The sequence below is a fragment of the Rhinolophus sinicus genome, linkage group LG10 (genome assembly GCF_036562045.2).
Source record: "Rhinolophus sinicus isolate RSC01 linkage group LG10, ASM3656204v1, whole genome shotgun sequence".
Taxonomy (NCBI): Eukaryota; Metazoa; Chordata; class Mammalia; order Chiroptera; family Rhinolophidae; genus Rhinolophus; species Rhinolophus sinicus.
The window spans coordinates 89296936-89311563 of NC_133759.1; the positions used below are offsets into that span (position 1 = coordinate 89296936).

The 14628-nt window shown below is 51.3% G+C and overlaps 1 protein-coding gene across 5 annotated transcripts in view; it reads right to left on the minus strand.

The window, feature by feature from the left end:
• The window catches only part of CAMK2A (calcium/calmodulin dependent protein kinase II alpha), a 61489-nt gene that overhangs the window by 28778 nt on the left and 18083 nt on the right, over positions 1-14628 (minus strand). For all 5 annotated transcript variants that reach the window (XM_019734370.2, XM_019734369.2, XM_019734372.2 and 2 more), the window contains exons 3-7: positions 10228-10287; positions 5400-5454; positions 4516-4581; positions 4332-4404; positions 1418-1520 (exon numbers count right to left, since the gene is read on the minus strand). In XM_019734370.2, coding sequence (XP_019589929.1) covers positions 1418-1520; positions 4332-4404; positions 4516-4581; positions 5400-5454; positions 10228-10287 — 357 coding nt within the window. The remainder of the gene's footprint in view (positions 1-1417; positions 1521-4331; positions 4405-4515; positions 4582-5399; positions 5455-10227; positions 10288-14628) is intronic.

A 14628-nucleotide genomic window follows, 5' to 3' on the forward strand; every position in this document is an offset into this window, starting at 1 on the left:
AGGCCTCTAGACCAGGGTAGACAAGTACATAGCACACTTGTCGCCATCGCCACTCCAGAGCCTATAACAGAAGTCACTGATCAGTCTCAGAGCCCTTGCCACAGGGTCCTGACTCAGTGCCATAAACTTCCAGCATAAACCTCCCAGCAGCTATTACCAATCAATTGCTGGTGGCACTTGAGATGAAATGTCCTTGCCATGTCAGCTCCAGGCTGAGCTGAACCTTTGCTCACTACCTGCCCTTTCTACGTGCTGGTCCTGGGGTGGCAGGAGGTCTGCCCCTAACTCTGGCTTGGCCCCTAGTCCCTTGGGTTGTCTCTTTTTCTCCTAGGCCTCAGTTTCCTCATCTGTCAAATGAGGGATTAGGGATTCCTATCTTAAATACCTCCCAGTATTGTTGGGAATATCAATTGAAATAATGGACACCCAAAATATTTTAATAAGTAATCATAAGCATAGTTCCTATTTATTGAGTGTGTGTGCTAAGCAGGGATGAGCATTTTCTTCCTTCCTTTCTTTTTAAATTTTTTTTTTGGGGGGGAATATTGGGGAAGAGTGTGTTTCTCCAGGGCCCATCAGCTTCCAGTCAAGTTGTTGTCCTTCAATTTAGTTGTGGAGGGCGCAGCATCGCCATTTTCAATCTTATTGCAGCGGACGCAGCCCACCATCCCATGCGGGAATTGAACTGGCAACCTTGTTGTTGAGAGCTTGTGCTCTAACCAACTGAGCCACCCGGCCACCCCAGGGATGAGCATTTTCTATGCCTCATCTCCTCTACCCTCACACAGCCCTGAGGAACATCCTATTATTATCCGCATTTTACAGATGAGAAAACAAAGGCTCAGAGTGGTAAAATGATGCCTAATCACACACCTCATAAGCAGCAGAAGTGACGCTTGAACCCAGAGCTCTGGCTCTTAACCATTGATCAATATTGCCCACTAAAACGCATCCTCAGAGAGCTGAACAGACTCAATTATGCCAAACTCTCAGAGCACACTGGATCATCTGAGCTTAAATCCTGGCTCTATTCCTTTACTCTCCCTTGATCTTTTCCAGGTTTCTTAGCCTTTATCCCCCATCTATCAAATCAAGATAGTAATCTCAAGCACCCAGACTATTAAGGGAACTCATGAAAGTCTAGCCAACAGTGACGGTACGTGCACATGTGAAGAAGCCATGTACTAGTTTACCTGTTTTAATGACAACCACATCCCTACACCTTGCCCCCAGGGAGGTGCTCAACACCCACCGACCCAGAGGCTGGGTGGGGAGGAATCTCTGCTCCCTGAGCCCTGGCTGGTGCGACACCATGTCCAACCTGGCCCTGCTCAGGCAGAGGAGAGGGTTCCTAGAGGCCGAGGTGTCAGTACAAGGCCAGCCCCTGACACTGCTCTTGCCCCCTGCCCCCACTCACCAAACCATGCTTGCTGCTCTCCCTCCACCTCTATGGCCAGGCCAAAGTCCGCCAGCTTCACCGCAGCGCCCTTGAGCTTGGAGGCCAGCAGCAGATTCTCCGGCTTCCCAGGACCAGAGAGAAGAGGGCAAAGGGGAGAGGAAAGGGCCAGAGAACAGTGAGCACATTCAGAATTTCACCTCCAGAGACCTGGGCTGATAGGTGGACCAGCTGGACAATCCAGAGGTGCCCTGTCTCCACCTCCAGCTCCAACCACAGGACCCTAAGCTTCAGTCCCCAGAGATGGGACTACCCTACTACAAGTCCTCTGTCTTCTGCAACAGGAAGACCCTTCCTCCACCCTCCATCCCCTCATTTCCCTCCCCTCAGAGTCTGGGGCTAAGGATGGGAGGTAGTGGGTGGGGGGACAGCCACCACCAAAATAAGGAAAAATAAGCAAGTTACTGCGTCCCTACTATGTGCCAGCCACTAGGCTAAGGGTTTTGCATACTATCACCTCAACAACCCGTTGGGGTAGGCATTATTATCCCCATTCTCTACCGTGACCTTCTTATATCCCCTGCAACAATCATGCTTGTTCCCACCTCAGGGCCTTTGCACTTCCTGTTCCCCCTGCCTACTTTGCTCTCCCTCTGAGCTTCACAGGGCTGACCCCTTCTCTTCATTCAGTTCTCACCTTCATGTCACGCCGTCCAAGAAGCCCTCCATGATTACTCTATATAAGGAGAAGCCCCCAGGTATCTTCTATCTTAGATCCTCGTTGCTGTTACCTTCACAGATGTCATGACGATGTGTAATGTTTTTCCCCATTTGTCTATGTGTTGTTCATTATCTGTCAGCCCTATAGAATGTGAGTTTCTAATCTGTCCTGTCCACCAGTGTATCACCAGCACCTAAGACAGTGGGCCTCATATAGCAGGCAGTTCATAAGTATTTGTCATATGTAGAAAGAGAAGGAAACTGAGGCTCAGAGAAGTTAAGTGACTAAACAAACATCACAGAGCTGGAGACAAAGTCTGGCTCCTATGCTGCCCTCTTAACCACTCTAGGTTGAGAGACAGGAGGTCTCGGACGTGCCAGCTGGCCTCTGGGACGTGGATGCTGCTGTCCTCTGCTGGGTCTGGAGGACAGGAAATCCCCCTCCTCGGAACAGAGGGGAGTTAAGGGTGTGGACTCTCCAGGGAGATAGCCCCAGCTTCTGACCCTGGTGCTACCACTTCTACACTGGAATTTGGATACATTATTTCACCTCGCTGAGCTTTGAGTTCCTCCTAGAAGTGGGATAATGCCTGCCTCATGGGGTGGCAGACGGATTAATTGTGATAGTCTATGTAAAGCACTTCGAAGTGGCCTAGAGAAAGTGCCTAACAAGCATCAGCATTTGTATTTTCTGCTTGGAAAGGGGGCGGGGTTTCAAGTCTGGCTTCCTCTGACCCCCTTCCCCACTGGGACTTCTGAGGGGTCTCACATCTGACCTTATATCAACCAAGCAAATATAGCTCGTTAAAGCCTCTTTTGTCCTATGGGGGCTGTGTTCACAACGTGTCCTGTGTCTCAGTAGCCGTTCTGCCCTGATTTGATGAATGTGCTACTAATTATTCTATCCAGAGTGGCCTAAATTTGTGCTGCCTCTCCTCCTGTGCAAGGGCTGTAGCTATAATGGGAACAGGCCCTCGGGGACAGCCGCCCTGCTGTCTGGCCAGAGACCTTCTTGCCTGTGGGTCTAGACTGAGCCACAGGGAGCTCACTGGACTAGTGTGAGGAGACACAGACTACTCGTGACAGTCAGAGGTGGGCAGGGGCTCTGGTCAGAGCATTTCACCCCAAACAGGGACCTGGACCCACTGGAGCGTGCCCAGGGAGGGTACCTGGAAATACTATCCTGGGTGGGAATGGAAGAGAAGAACCTACAGAAGACTTAGGAGCTACAACAAAGCTACCCAAGTGACTCCAGAGCTGCTCTGAGCTGGAGGCTTGATATGTGTGACCCCAAAGGGTAGAACTGAGGTTCACGGGCAAAACCCCCATTGCAGGAAACATTGAAGGAGTACTTCCCAGTGGTGCAGGGGGCTACCCCGTAAGAGCTGAGCTCTAGTCAATGAAGACCAAAAAGCAGAGGTTGGATGGGCACCCAGCAGGGTCACCTAGAAGGGGTTCCTGCAGAAGCAGGAGCTGGATTGAGTGGCTTTTTGGCGTCAGACTCCCCCAGGGCCTGGGATCTGGGGTCAGAGGTCAAAGTCCAGTCTTAGCTCAGGCAGAACTGAACTGCACACTGTCTGGCAAATCCCTTGGACTCCATAGGCCTTAGCTACCTGCTGCAAAACGGGTCTGATATTACGAGCTACCAGCCACTGAGGCCATGAGGCCAGCCAAGGAGAGCTGTGAAGTCTGTGCTGACGACTGAGCAAGGCAGTGCGGCTGGGCCAGCCCTAGATTCCATATGTGCTTGTCCTGTCTGTCTTCTTCTTTAGGTGAGAAGTGGGAGGACTCCAAGGGCCCCAAGACCTGTTTTTATTCTCCCATCACCCGCCACCTGCCAAAGACCCAGAAACCAGAGTAACATGTCTGTGTACCAGGCACTGTGCGAGCTCTTTTGATATCCTTGTCGACCTGTGCAGCGGTTGCTATGGCAACCCCACCGTAAAGAAGCTGGGATTTGGACCTGGCCGTAGCAGTCTAACTATATCTCACCTGGCCTGGCACACAGCAAGGGGGGCTGTGTCCTGAGCCCAGATGCTCGAACTCCCTGAGCCCAGTTTCCTTATCTATACGGTGGGACAAATACTCCCCACCCAACCCAACTTGAGGAAATGAAAGGGATTCTGCTAATACCCCTGGTTCCACAGGCGGAGGGAAAGGCAGGGCCAGAGGGGCAGGCTCCCTGGTGAGCCGAACCCTCAGGCTGGTTACTCACCTTAAGGTCCCGGTGCACCACTCCCATCTGGTGGCAGTGCAGCACGGCCTCCAGGATCTGCTGGATACAGTGACTGGCGAGAGAAAGGAAGGGGTCACTGTGTGAGGATGGGCCTCCCCTGGGAAGCTGGCAGGCGACAGGCCCGGACCCCGGCTGCCATTACCAGGCCACACCTGGAACTCACCTGGCATCAGCCTCACTGTAATACTCCCGGGCCACGATGTCTTCAAACAGCTCCCCACCAGTGACCCTAGGGAGACAGACACCAAGTCACCTTCACACAGAGGCCCAGGTGCTGCCTCTTCTGGAGGGGTCTCCAGGGAGTTAAAGTGGGGTTCAGGACCTCAGAACCTCAGCCCCAAAGGGAGGGTTCACAGGGGTGCCCACCACGATAGCCCCTTTCTTAGCTTCCAACCTCATCTGTTCACTAACTGCCCTCCCCTCCAACCCGGGCCCTTCTTCCCTAGCAGGCCCAGGATGGAGGTGGGACCCTCAGGACACAGCTCTAGAATTCATCAGGCTCCTGGAAGCCCAAGGGCTGGGTTTTGTTTTTGTTTTTTAATAGACGTTATTTCTTAGAGTAGCTTTTGGTTCGCAGCCAAGCTGAGCAGAAGGCACGAGATTTCTCACATACCCTGGTCCCCACAACATGCATCACCTCCCCATTATCAACATCTCAAGGGCTATTTTTTCCAGATGAAACCAGTTATCACTGAGCTTCTCTGCCAATCTAGGAGCCACTGAAGCTTATCATTTCGTAATTGTTTTTCATTCAATCAACTGGCTTTAAAAACTTTAAAATTATTCCAAACAGAAACTTTGTATCCCCAGCAGCCACACACAGAAGCAAAACTAAATAGACAAAGACTGTGTGTTGGTATTTCAGAAACACCAACCTGACTGCTTTGGTGGCCAGCCTACGGCATCTGGGAAACCCTGTATCAGAAGAGGGAGTTCAGCCCAGGCTGGGGGCATTTGGGACACATCAGGCCAAGGGACCCACTGAGGTCATCCTTACTCAGGCTGCCCCGATACCCACTGTACATCCCAGGGTGGGCCCAGACTCACAGGTCAAAGATTAGGTAATGGTGTCCCTCTTCGGAGATGCTGTCATGGAGCCGAACTGTAGGAGGGGCCAAGGCAGCCAGTTACACCAGGACACACTGCTCCCCACCCCCAACCTCCCTCTCACCCCTCCAACAGCCAACATTGCAATTTCTCATACAGTCATTGAACACAAGCTAGGTACCAGGTGCTTTGACAGATGAAGCTGAACAGGGGCTCACTGACTTTGGGCATCGGCAAAAGAGGCCTGGGCTTAAAAAGACTACAGACCCCTGTTTTGGTCAAAGTTTGATTCCCTCTCCTCTCCAACCCTCAGTTTCTTTGTTGGGCAGGCTAGCATCATGGAATGAGCCTGTGGCTCAAATCTCTGCTACTTGCTAGCTGTGTGACTTTGGGCAAGTTGCTATGACTTTCTGAACCTCTCTTTCCTTTCCTGGACAATGAGACTGAGACTCCTGGACTTGCAGGAGGCACACAGTCAGGGCCCTGAGAGAATGTCCTTGCTCTGCTTCCAGGTCAGAGGACACCATAGAGCTGGGGGAGGCTGCAGTGACAGCAGTCCCTGAGTTCTGGCATGCTGAGAAACTGTCATCTCTTTATACCTCATTTACCAGGAACAGAGGCAAGGCTCCCAGGCGCCCAGAGCTCCCAAAATTATGCCCTGAGCTTCTAATAGGAGGGGCGCAAGGCCTGGTGCTGACGCAGGGGCACAGACCCCTGGACAGGTTCATAGCCTCCCGAGCCACAACCTAAAAATGTCCACAGAGGGGGGTAAAGGCCGGGAAGATGATACATCACACAATGGAAAATTACACAGCTGTGAAAATAATGTGGCAGTTACTCATCCACTGGTTCAAAATCATCTCTAAATTTTGTTGTTTGGGAAAAAAAGCAAAACGCAAAACAGTGTGTGTAGTCCTTTTAAAAAGGATATACTTAAGCTTGTATATGTCATAAGTCTCTCTGGAAAGATACAGGGATGTGGGCATTAGAGGTGCCTAGGGGAGTAGAATTGGGGAAGCAGGGGTTGTGGGTAGGTGAGACTTACTTTTCACTGAAAACCTTAGTGCCATCAGAAAACTTGCCATGTGCGTGAATTTCTAACAATACTGAGTCCCCTAAATTGCTATGGCCTTCACAGCTGCATATAAAGATTAGCAAAACAGGCATCAAATTCCGCAGAGTGGGTGCCTACTATAGGGAAGGGGAAATGGGGACCAGAGATGGAGGAGGAAAGGGACACAAATTTAAATAAAAATTTTTTAAATTCTTAAATGATGATATATATTTATAAATAATGACCGAAAGATGCTTAAAATCTATTTTTAAGCAAAATTTAAAAGCAGGTTGCCTAAGAGTACGTATAATATAATCCTGTTTTAATTCTTTTAATCAACATTGTGAAAAATGCCAACATACAGTCACGTGCACAGCTATGTGCCCACCCTCTGGGTTTTATCATTAATGTTTTTGTATACTTGCCTTAGTACATTGCTATCCATTCCTCTATCCATTCATCGATTTTAATTTTTTATGCATTTCAAAGCAAATGCAGGCTTCATTTTTAAACAGTATACGTGTATTGAACTGGGCTTCTTGCATTTTTTGTGTGCAGAATCTGGCAAGCCTACCCTGGGACTCTGCCCAGACCCCCTTTTGTAAGTTGGTGCAGCCATCCTGCAGCTGCTGGGAGGGTTGGCTGCTCACAGCACATGGCTGCCCCCGTTTTCTGCCCCCTCCATCACTGCAGATGGAGCCACCTTGCCCACCAGGTTACCTGCAGCGTTCAGCCAATGACTGATGAATGTGGAGAGACAGGGTCAGTGCAAAGGGCCAGTCTCCTTGCCTTAAGGAGGGACAACTCCAAGATGAGACTTATGCTCCAGGGGCCTCTGCATGGCACCCCCCACCTAGGATCAGGTCAAAGTTGGAAGTGACCTGAGGACACATTCTTTCCTTCTCCATCCTGCTTCTCCCCAGCCATTAACAGGTCTCCACTGGGAGCATAAGCACCCGAATCCCTGCCTCAAGCTCTACTTCTAGGACACCTGACCTCAGATAGATGCATAGATGTACTTGAGAAGGCACAGATATCAAATGTCAGATGGAAGCATAGGTCGTCCAAGGCTAGCACTAGATACTGAGGTCATAGGAGATACTTTAAAAATTGTCTTTTTGTTTATCTACAATAAACTTGCATTGTTAGTGTATCAAGATCAAGTTTCGAAAAAGACCCTTTCCTCTCCCCGCCTTCCTCCAGGTGGACCCTTGCCGATGGACTCCTTCCTGTTTACTCTGCTCCAGCAGGTGTGTGAGTTTTTAACTTCCCTTTTCTAAGCGTGAGAAGTTCTAAGAAGGCACGTTGCAGACATACCCATGTCAGAAAGGACTTTTAGACCTGGCCAACTCCCATTTATGGGGAGCTCCAAGAAGACTGGGGTCCTAGGTCCACCCTCTGACCAGGAGCTCAGCCCTGTTAGAAAAAGTCCTCAGGGCTCAGGGAAATGGACAGAATTGGGATGCAGGGGGGTTTCTCTAGAGCTGAGTCTAGCTCAGAGGGTGCCTTTGTGCTGATTGCAAAAGGCTGCCCCTCTGGGCAGCCGAGTGAGAGGGACACTGGCTGGATTCCAGCGCCCATGCACAGGAGGATATCGGAGGCAGCTTCAGTCCCTGAGAGGTGTCTGAACCATGGCTGGGAGCCCAGGAGACAGGACTTCTTCTTTTACTGGCTGTTTTCACATACAAAACCTCCCCTCTTATCCGTGGAGGCCTCTCTGAGGAAAAACTCAGCCCAGAGCCCAAGAGGAGAGGCAGAATTCAAGGGCCATGGGCTATGTCGAACGGTCCCACCCCCATGGAGAAATTAGTGTGCCTTTGCCCATTGAGCTATGCTGTCACTTTTTGGACATTTCAAAATACTGTCATAGGACAAAAAAAATCTGTAAACTAGTTTTCATTTATGTAGCTGGACTCATGAATTTCTGACATTCCTGTCATATTTTTTACAGTTATTTTTTTCTTAGAAGTTCAAGGGTACTTGTTCCCCTATCCATGTACCCCTTCACAGCACACTCCTGATATCCACGTGGGAAGCTAAATAAAATGACTAAGAGCATGGGCTCTGGAGTCCGACTTGCTGGGTTCACCTCCCAGCAACACCTCTCACACGCTGTATAACTTTGGGCAAATTCTGTAACCTGTCTGAGCCTCCTGGCCTAGCAGCAGTGCTAATACCACCAGGCTGCTCCAGGGCATGAATGCAATCAGGCTGGAAAGCACTCAACACAGGGCCTGGCACCTGGGAGAACTTAGTGAATGAAGACACTGTCGTCATCATCATGAACCAACATCACTTCCCTTCCCTATCCCAAATCACCTGCTCACCTCTCAGCTTGTCCCCTGCCTCCTGGGGTGGGCTTCTGGGGTCTGCCCCATCAGCAGGTGGGAATGGTGTAGTGAGCTATGGTCTGTCAGCTTCAGAGCCCATAACTTACTGCTTCCCACTATAGCCGGGAATGAGGGGGACAAGGGGCAGAAACGGGGAGGAGGCAGTGTTGCCCCGAGACAGATACAATTGTGCAGCAACACACACACACACTCCCACCTCCTTTCTCCAGAGCTGACAGCGTATAAGAACCATAGGACTTTGTAGTCAGAGACCACTCATAACCCCCTCTATTATACAGTTAGGGAGAGGACAGTTGCCACCTACGGCCACACGCTGAGGCCATAAGCAGGTCAGGGACCAGAGTCCAACCTGGGTTGCTCCCCACGAGTCTCCCTGCTGCCCATTCTCTGATTCTGGCTCTGGAGCCGCTGCTGCTGTTTGTGCAGCTCTGCTCCCCTTCCCAGGCACAGGGAAGGGGAGGCCTCGCCTTCTGGGCATAAATAGCAGATGGAGATGCTTCTCTCCAGCAGGAAAGTTAACCCTTGGGGCCCTGGACACAGAGAGACGCTTCCATGGGAGGGAGAACGTATGGTGGCTGTCAGAGGTGGAACATTCCATGGAGGGAACCTAGACCTTGCTCCCCAAAGTGTGGTCTGTGAACCGCAGGCTTCGCATTGCCTCATAGCATGTTAAAAATGCAAAATCTTAGGCCCCACCCAGACCTGCTGAGCCAGAATCTACCTGTTAACAAGATGTCCAGGTGGTCCAAATAGGCCTATCCTTGTGAAGATGGGGGAAAGTGGCTCAGAGAGGGTAGCGCTCCCACCTAAGGTCACACAGCCATTCCTTAACAGAACTATATCTAGAATCTGTACTTATTCCCACCATGACTCAGAACCCTGATGGGCAAGGGTGCAGCCTCCCAACTGTGCAGGGGTTGGGGAGGGGAGGCCAGAACTACCATGGGCCCAGCCTCTCCATACCAGCTGCATTAAGTCTACCCCTGGGGCAGGGGCCACCTTGGAGTTTGCCTCTGAGGGTCAGGCCTGCTGCAGGTCTAGGCATGTGGGCAGGACCAAAGTGCCAGGTTGACTCAGCATGGGGGTGGGTTAGGGGAGTGGGCTGTGCCGGCCAAGGCCAAGCTTGGCCTATTTTTGTCTCTCTCAGAGCTTTGAGAGTTTTCCTGAAACAGCTTTTCTGAAGGAGGCTGCCAGCAGCGTAGGCTGCGAGGAAGGTCCCCTTCTTCACCTTCCCCCCAACCAAACTGGTCTCTGGGAATGTGGAAACCAGCAAAGACTCCCTCTTTTCCCATCTCGATTGCCGCCATCCCCAGAGAAGAGAGCAGCTGCCTCCCCCAACTCCAGCAGCAAACACTCAGCAGGATGGCCAGGAGAGTAGGGCCCAGCCCCACACCACACCCTTTACTTGCTCCCCAGGACTCACCGATGTTGGGGTGCTTCAGCAGGCGGCAGATGCGGGCTTCACGCTCCAGCTTCTGGTGATCTGAAACAGATACCCAGGTGAGTCCCAGGTGAGGGAGGAACCTCCACTCACTCTTCTCCTCTCAGGCTTCAGTTTCCGGGGCTCTCAAATGAAAGGCATCCCTGTATCCCTTCCTATGTAAGACCCAAACTCCTGCAGCCTGGAATGTGCCCTGCCATCCGACTTCTGCTGCCCCCCCTTCAGCCCTGCCCCCCACGCTGCCCTCCAGCCAGACTGACATGCTGAATTTCACTTCTTCCGGCTCACCCTGCTAAGCCCGCTCACTTTGGGGCCTTCGCGCGCACACACAGCGCTCAGCTTGGAACACTCCCCCTCAACCTCCCACCTGTCCTTCACTGGCCATCCCTCACTCCTCCCCATTCTTAGGTGTCACCCTCTCCTGGCAGCCTGCCCTAACTGCCAGGCTGGCAGGGGCTCCTCTGTGGTCTCAGAGCTTCTGGACAGCAGTCCCACGCTGTCTCATGGATATCTCTAACCTTGAGGGCAGGGATTTGGTCTTTGTTGTACCCCTGGCAGCTACCCAAATGCTTGGCACATAGTAGGTGCTCAAGAAATAACTGAATGAAAGAACAAACAATTGGATGAATGGAACTTTCTAAGAGAGCAGGTAGTCTCTGCAGAAGAACTGTATAAATTAGCAGGAGAGGAGCCACTTCCCTTGTAGAAGCTCCAAAGAATCTGCAGGACAGAACTCATATGTGGCTTGCCCAGAGCTCTCACACCTGCCTTCCAGGACTTTGTCCAAAATCCCCTGGGTCTCCCCACCCACCTCAGAGAGAGGCCTGGTTCCCAATCTGCCACCTGTGGTCTCTGGTTCTGAGGCTGCTAGAAACAGTCATACCTGTGACCTCATTCAGTCCTCCCAACAACCCAGCTATGAGCGCCACTGTCCCCATTTTATAGATGAGGAAACTGTGGCCTAAGAAGCTGAAGCTTCATAGGTGGCAGAGATGGAATTGAAAATGCATTTCTCAATTCCCTTTTTGGTGCTTTTCTTACAATTCAGTAGTTAATGCCTTTATTTAAAAAACAAAACAATAAAACAGGAATCATTAACAAATGTAGAATATTTACTGTGTGCTAGGCACTGTACAGTGCAATTTATATGCATTTCAACCCTTCACCATAACCCTTTGAGGAAGTGTAACTACTATTCTGGCTTTACAGAGGAGGAAACTGAGGTGCAGAGATGGCAAGTACCTGGCCCAAAGCCACACCCATGGTGAGCAGTGGAACCACGCTTTGTACCCAGGCAGTCAGACTCCAGGGATGAGCTTCAAAACCCTGGGCAATACTGTTCTCCACTCCCTGACAAACTGCCACCGCCTCTACCTGCCCCCAGTTCTCAAATGGGAAAATCGAAGCCCACAGGAGAGAACTCACACAGACACTCAGAGGCAGAGCCAAGACTAGAACCCCGTTCTCCCAATGGCCCTCCAGAGCAGGCAAGCATCAGGGAAGCTGATGAGAATGGAGAACGTCCCTGATCCCGAGCAGCCAGCTCCCTTTCCCCTGCCCCCCTCCCTTAGAGCAATCACTGGCCATTGTCCAAGGGCTGCAGAAGCCAAGATCAATACTGAAATGTGGCTTTTCCTTCAGCAAAGCGATTAAATCCAATCAAGTTTCCATAGCGTGTAAGCTCCATTCCCCAGCTGAAGAATTGCTGCAGGCTAAGGAAGGGGAGGTGGACCAGGGGGCATCCCCTTAATTCCCTTTTCCTCCTGCCATATACTGTAGGGTGAGGGAAGGCCAATTCAGGGGCAAAGGAGGGAGTCCCCCACCTACGGCTGGCCAAGGACCTTCAGTGGGCTACGGAAGGAGGGACCCTCCCCCTGCTCCATACCCTGTCCCCCCACCCCCATCCCTAGCAAAGCAAAGTCTGGCCTATCAGAGGGGTCTGGGAGCCTTCTGGGCCAGGCTACACATTGGTGGGTGGGGGCCAAACCCCGAATTCTGGAGTTTTCTCCATGTGAGGTTAGCCAGGAGCAGAGTTAACACTGACAGGATTGAAAGAAGAAAACGTTGGTCACGCAGCTCCAAACCTATGCCTGGTTACCAGACCTCACTGCTGGAATTACTAGGAACTAATCGGTTTTATAAATCTTGGAATCATCTTGTGCATAGTACAATTACACTACATTGCAACTTTCAGTGCTAAAAGCATTAATTTGTTGAATGTAAACATGCATGTTATACGATAGTTTTTGTAACTCTGAAAGGTTTTCATTTTCTAATACTACCAGGACACCTCAAGAAATGTAGGGACAGTGTTTCTCTTGATTGCTGAGGCCTGGCTCTGCTATGTAGATGGGGAAACTGAGGCCCAGTGATAAAGGAGTAGTCCGTTTATCAAAACCACTCATCAAGGTGGTCAAGCCTTATCAGAACCCAGAGTTCTGAGAATCCACTCCTGGGCGCACCCCCTAATACCAACCCTAGTCAAAAGCCCTCAGTAGCCAAGGAGCTCTTATTAAAATATAAATGAGATTTTGCCACTCCCTGACCTTAAACTCTCCAATAGCTTCCCAATGTATCTATAATACAACCCAAACTCCTCACCACAACGAACAATAAGACCCTGCAGGGTCCGGCCTCGTCTTGGCCTTGAAGACCCAGCCACACTGGCCTCCTTTTGGGCGTCAGGCACAGCAAGCCCCTTCCCACCTCAGGGCCTTTGCACTTGCTGTGCCCTCTGCCTGGAACGCTCTTATCCTGGGTCTTCTCCTGGCTTCCTGGTTCTCCTCAGGACAGTCCCAGCACTTCACCGCCTCAGAGAGCTTTCCTTGGCTGCCTTTTCTGAATGGCCCTCTTGCCCTATTATTTCCCCATTACCTTGTTTTACTTTCTTCATTAACACTCACCGCTTCCTGAAATTACCCAGCTTACCTGTGTGTTTAATGCTCTTTTCAGTCTCCCTCCCTAGAAAACAAGTGCAATGAGAACAAGACTTTGTCTGGCAGTCACTGCCATGTTCCCAAGGCCTAAAGCCCAGCTTGTTGAAGACCCCTTAGCTAAGAAGTGCCACAGCCAGGATTTTAATCCATGTTCATCATTACTATACTATATTGTCTCCCCTTCTAATAAGGAATTAATTGATAAACCAATCCATCCAGTTCAGTAGAAACTCACGATGGTGAGAGGTCTGAGAGAAGGAAGTCTGCAGCCTCCTGGCCAGGTACCTGAAAGGGTTGCCCCAATGTTCACAATGATACCTTGTGAATCTTCTCCCTTCCTCCCTGGGAGCAGGCCTCCAGGGTGTTGGGGTTATGGGGGCCAGTCCTGGCCTGATCTTAGCAGGCAGGGGTAGATGAAAACTCTGGGGTTAGGTTTCTGGGGCCAGACAGTGCCAGCAGGGCAGGGTGGGTCAGAGCAGAGCAGGGGTGGGGGAGCAGGGAGAGGTGCGGGGGGGCGGGGACTATAATCAGGCAACCTCGAGGGCTCTCTGCCTGCAGAGGGGCTGGGCTCCAGCAGGCAGGTGGGCAGCGGGATTCCAACCAGACACATGGGAGCCAGGAGAGAAAATAGACCTCCATGATTGGGAACAAGAAATGCCCCACCCTCCACAGGGCCTCCACAGGACTCCCGATCCTGGGAGGCTGGAGAAATAATTGTGAGGACAGAGAGTGCCAGTGATGGGGAAGAAGATGAGGAGGATGGGAACGATGTCATCATGCCACCTCACAGGCTCCCTCGTGTGGACCTGACGCTCAGGGGCAGCCTGAATAAACTCACACCATGCTTCCCAGCCGGTCCTGGGGATGGTTGCGAGGGAGCTGAGAAAGTGACCTCTCAGCACCAGGGTGGACAGTGGGGTCTGTGGAGGTCGCCATAGCCGGGCCAGTCATCTCTGGCTGCACCAGCCACATCCACGCACCCCGCGTTCCCGAAAACGATAACAGACACTTTCTGTGTGTGCCTGGTGAGCTGGAGCTAGAAAGCATACAGAGCGAGCACTGACAGGGTCTGGCAATGCAGAAGCTCTGGCCTCACCTACGGAATCCAATCGTCCAGGGGTGGAACTGCTCCCGGGCAGCTGCATTTTAATAAAGGCTCCCAAGGGAGTTTGGGAGGAATTGGGAGAGGCAAAATTTTTACTTTTCATTTCATGTCTTTATGGTTTCTCGGAATTGTTTATATATACTATGAGCATTTTGTTTAAAAGGCTAGTTTAAAAATACATAGGAAAACTATCTCCCGGGTTTGAGAACCGCTGGATACAAGAGGCTGGCGGGGTGGGAAAGGGGAAGCCACAGCTCCCTGGGGGGTGGAGAGACGCCCCAGTGGGCCCAGCCCCCCCACTGAGAGCTGCCAAAGTCACCCAGGGGGTATCAGCAGGAGATG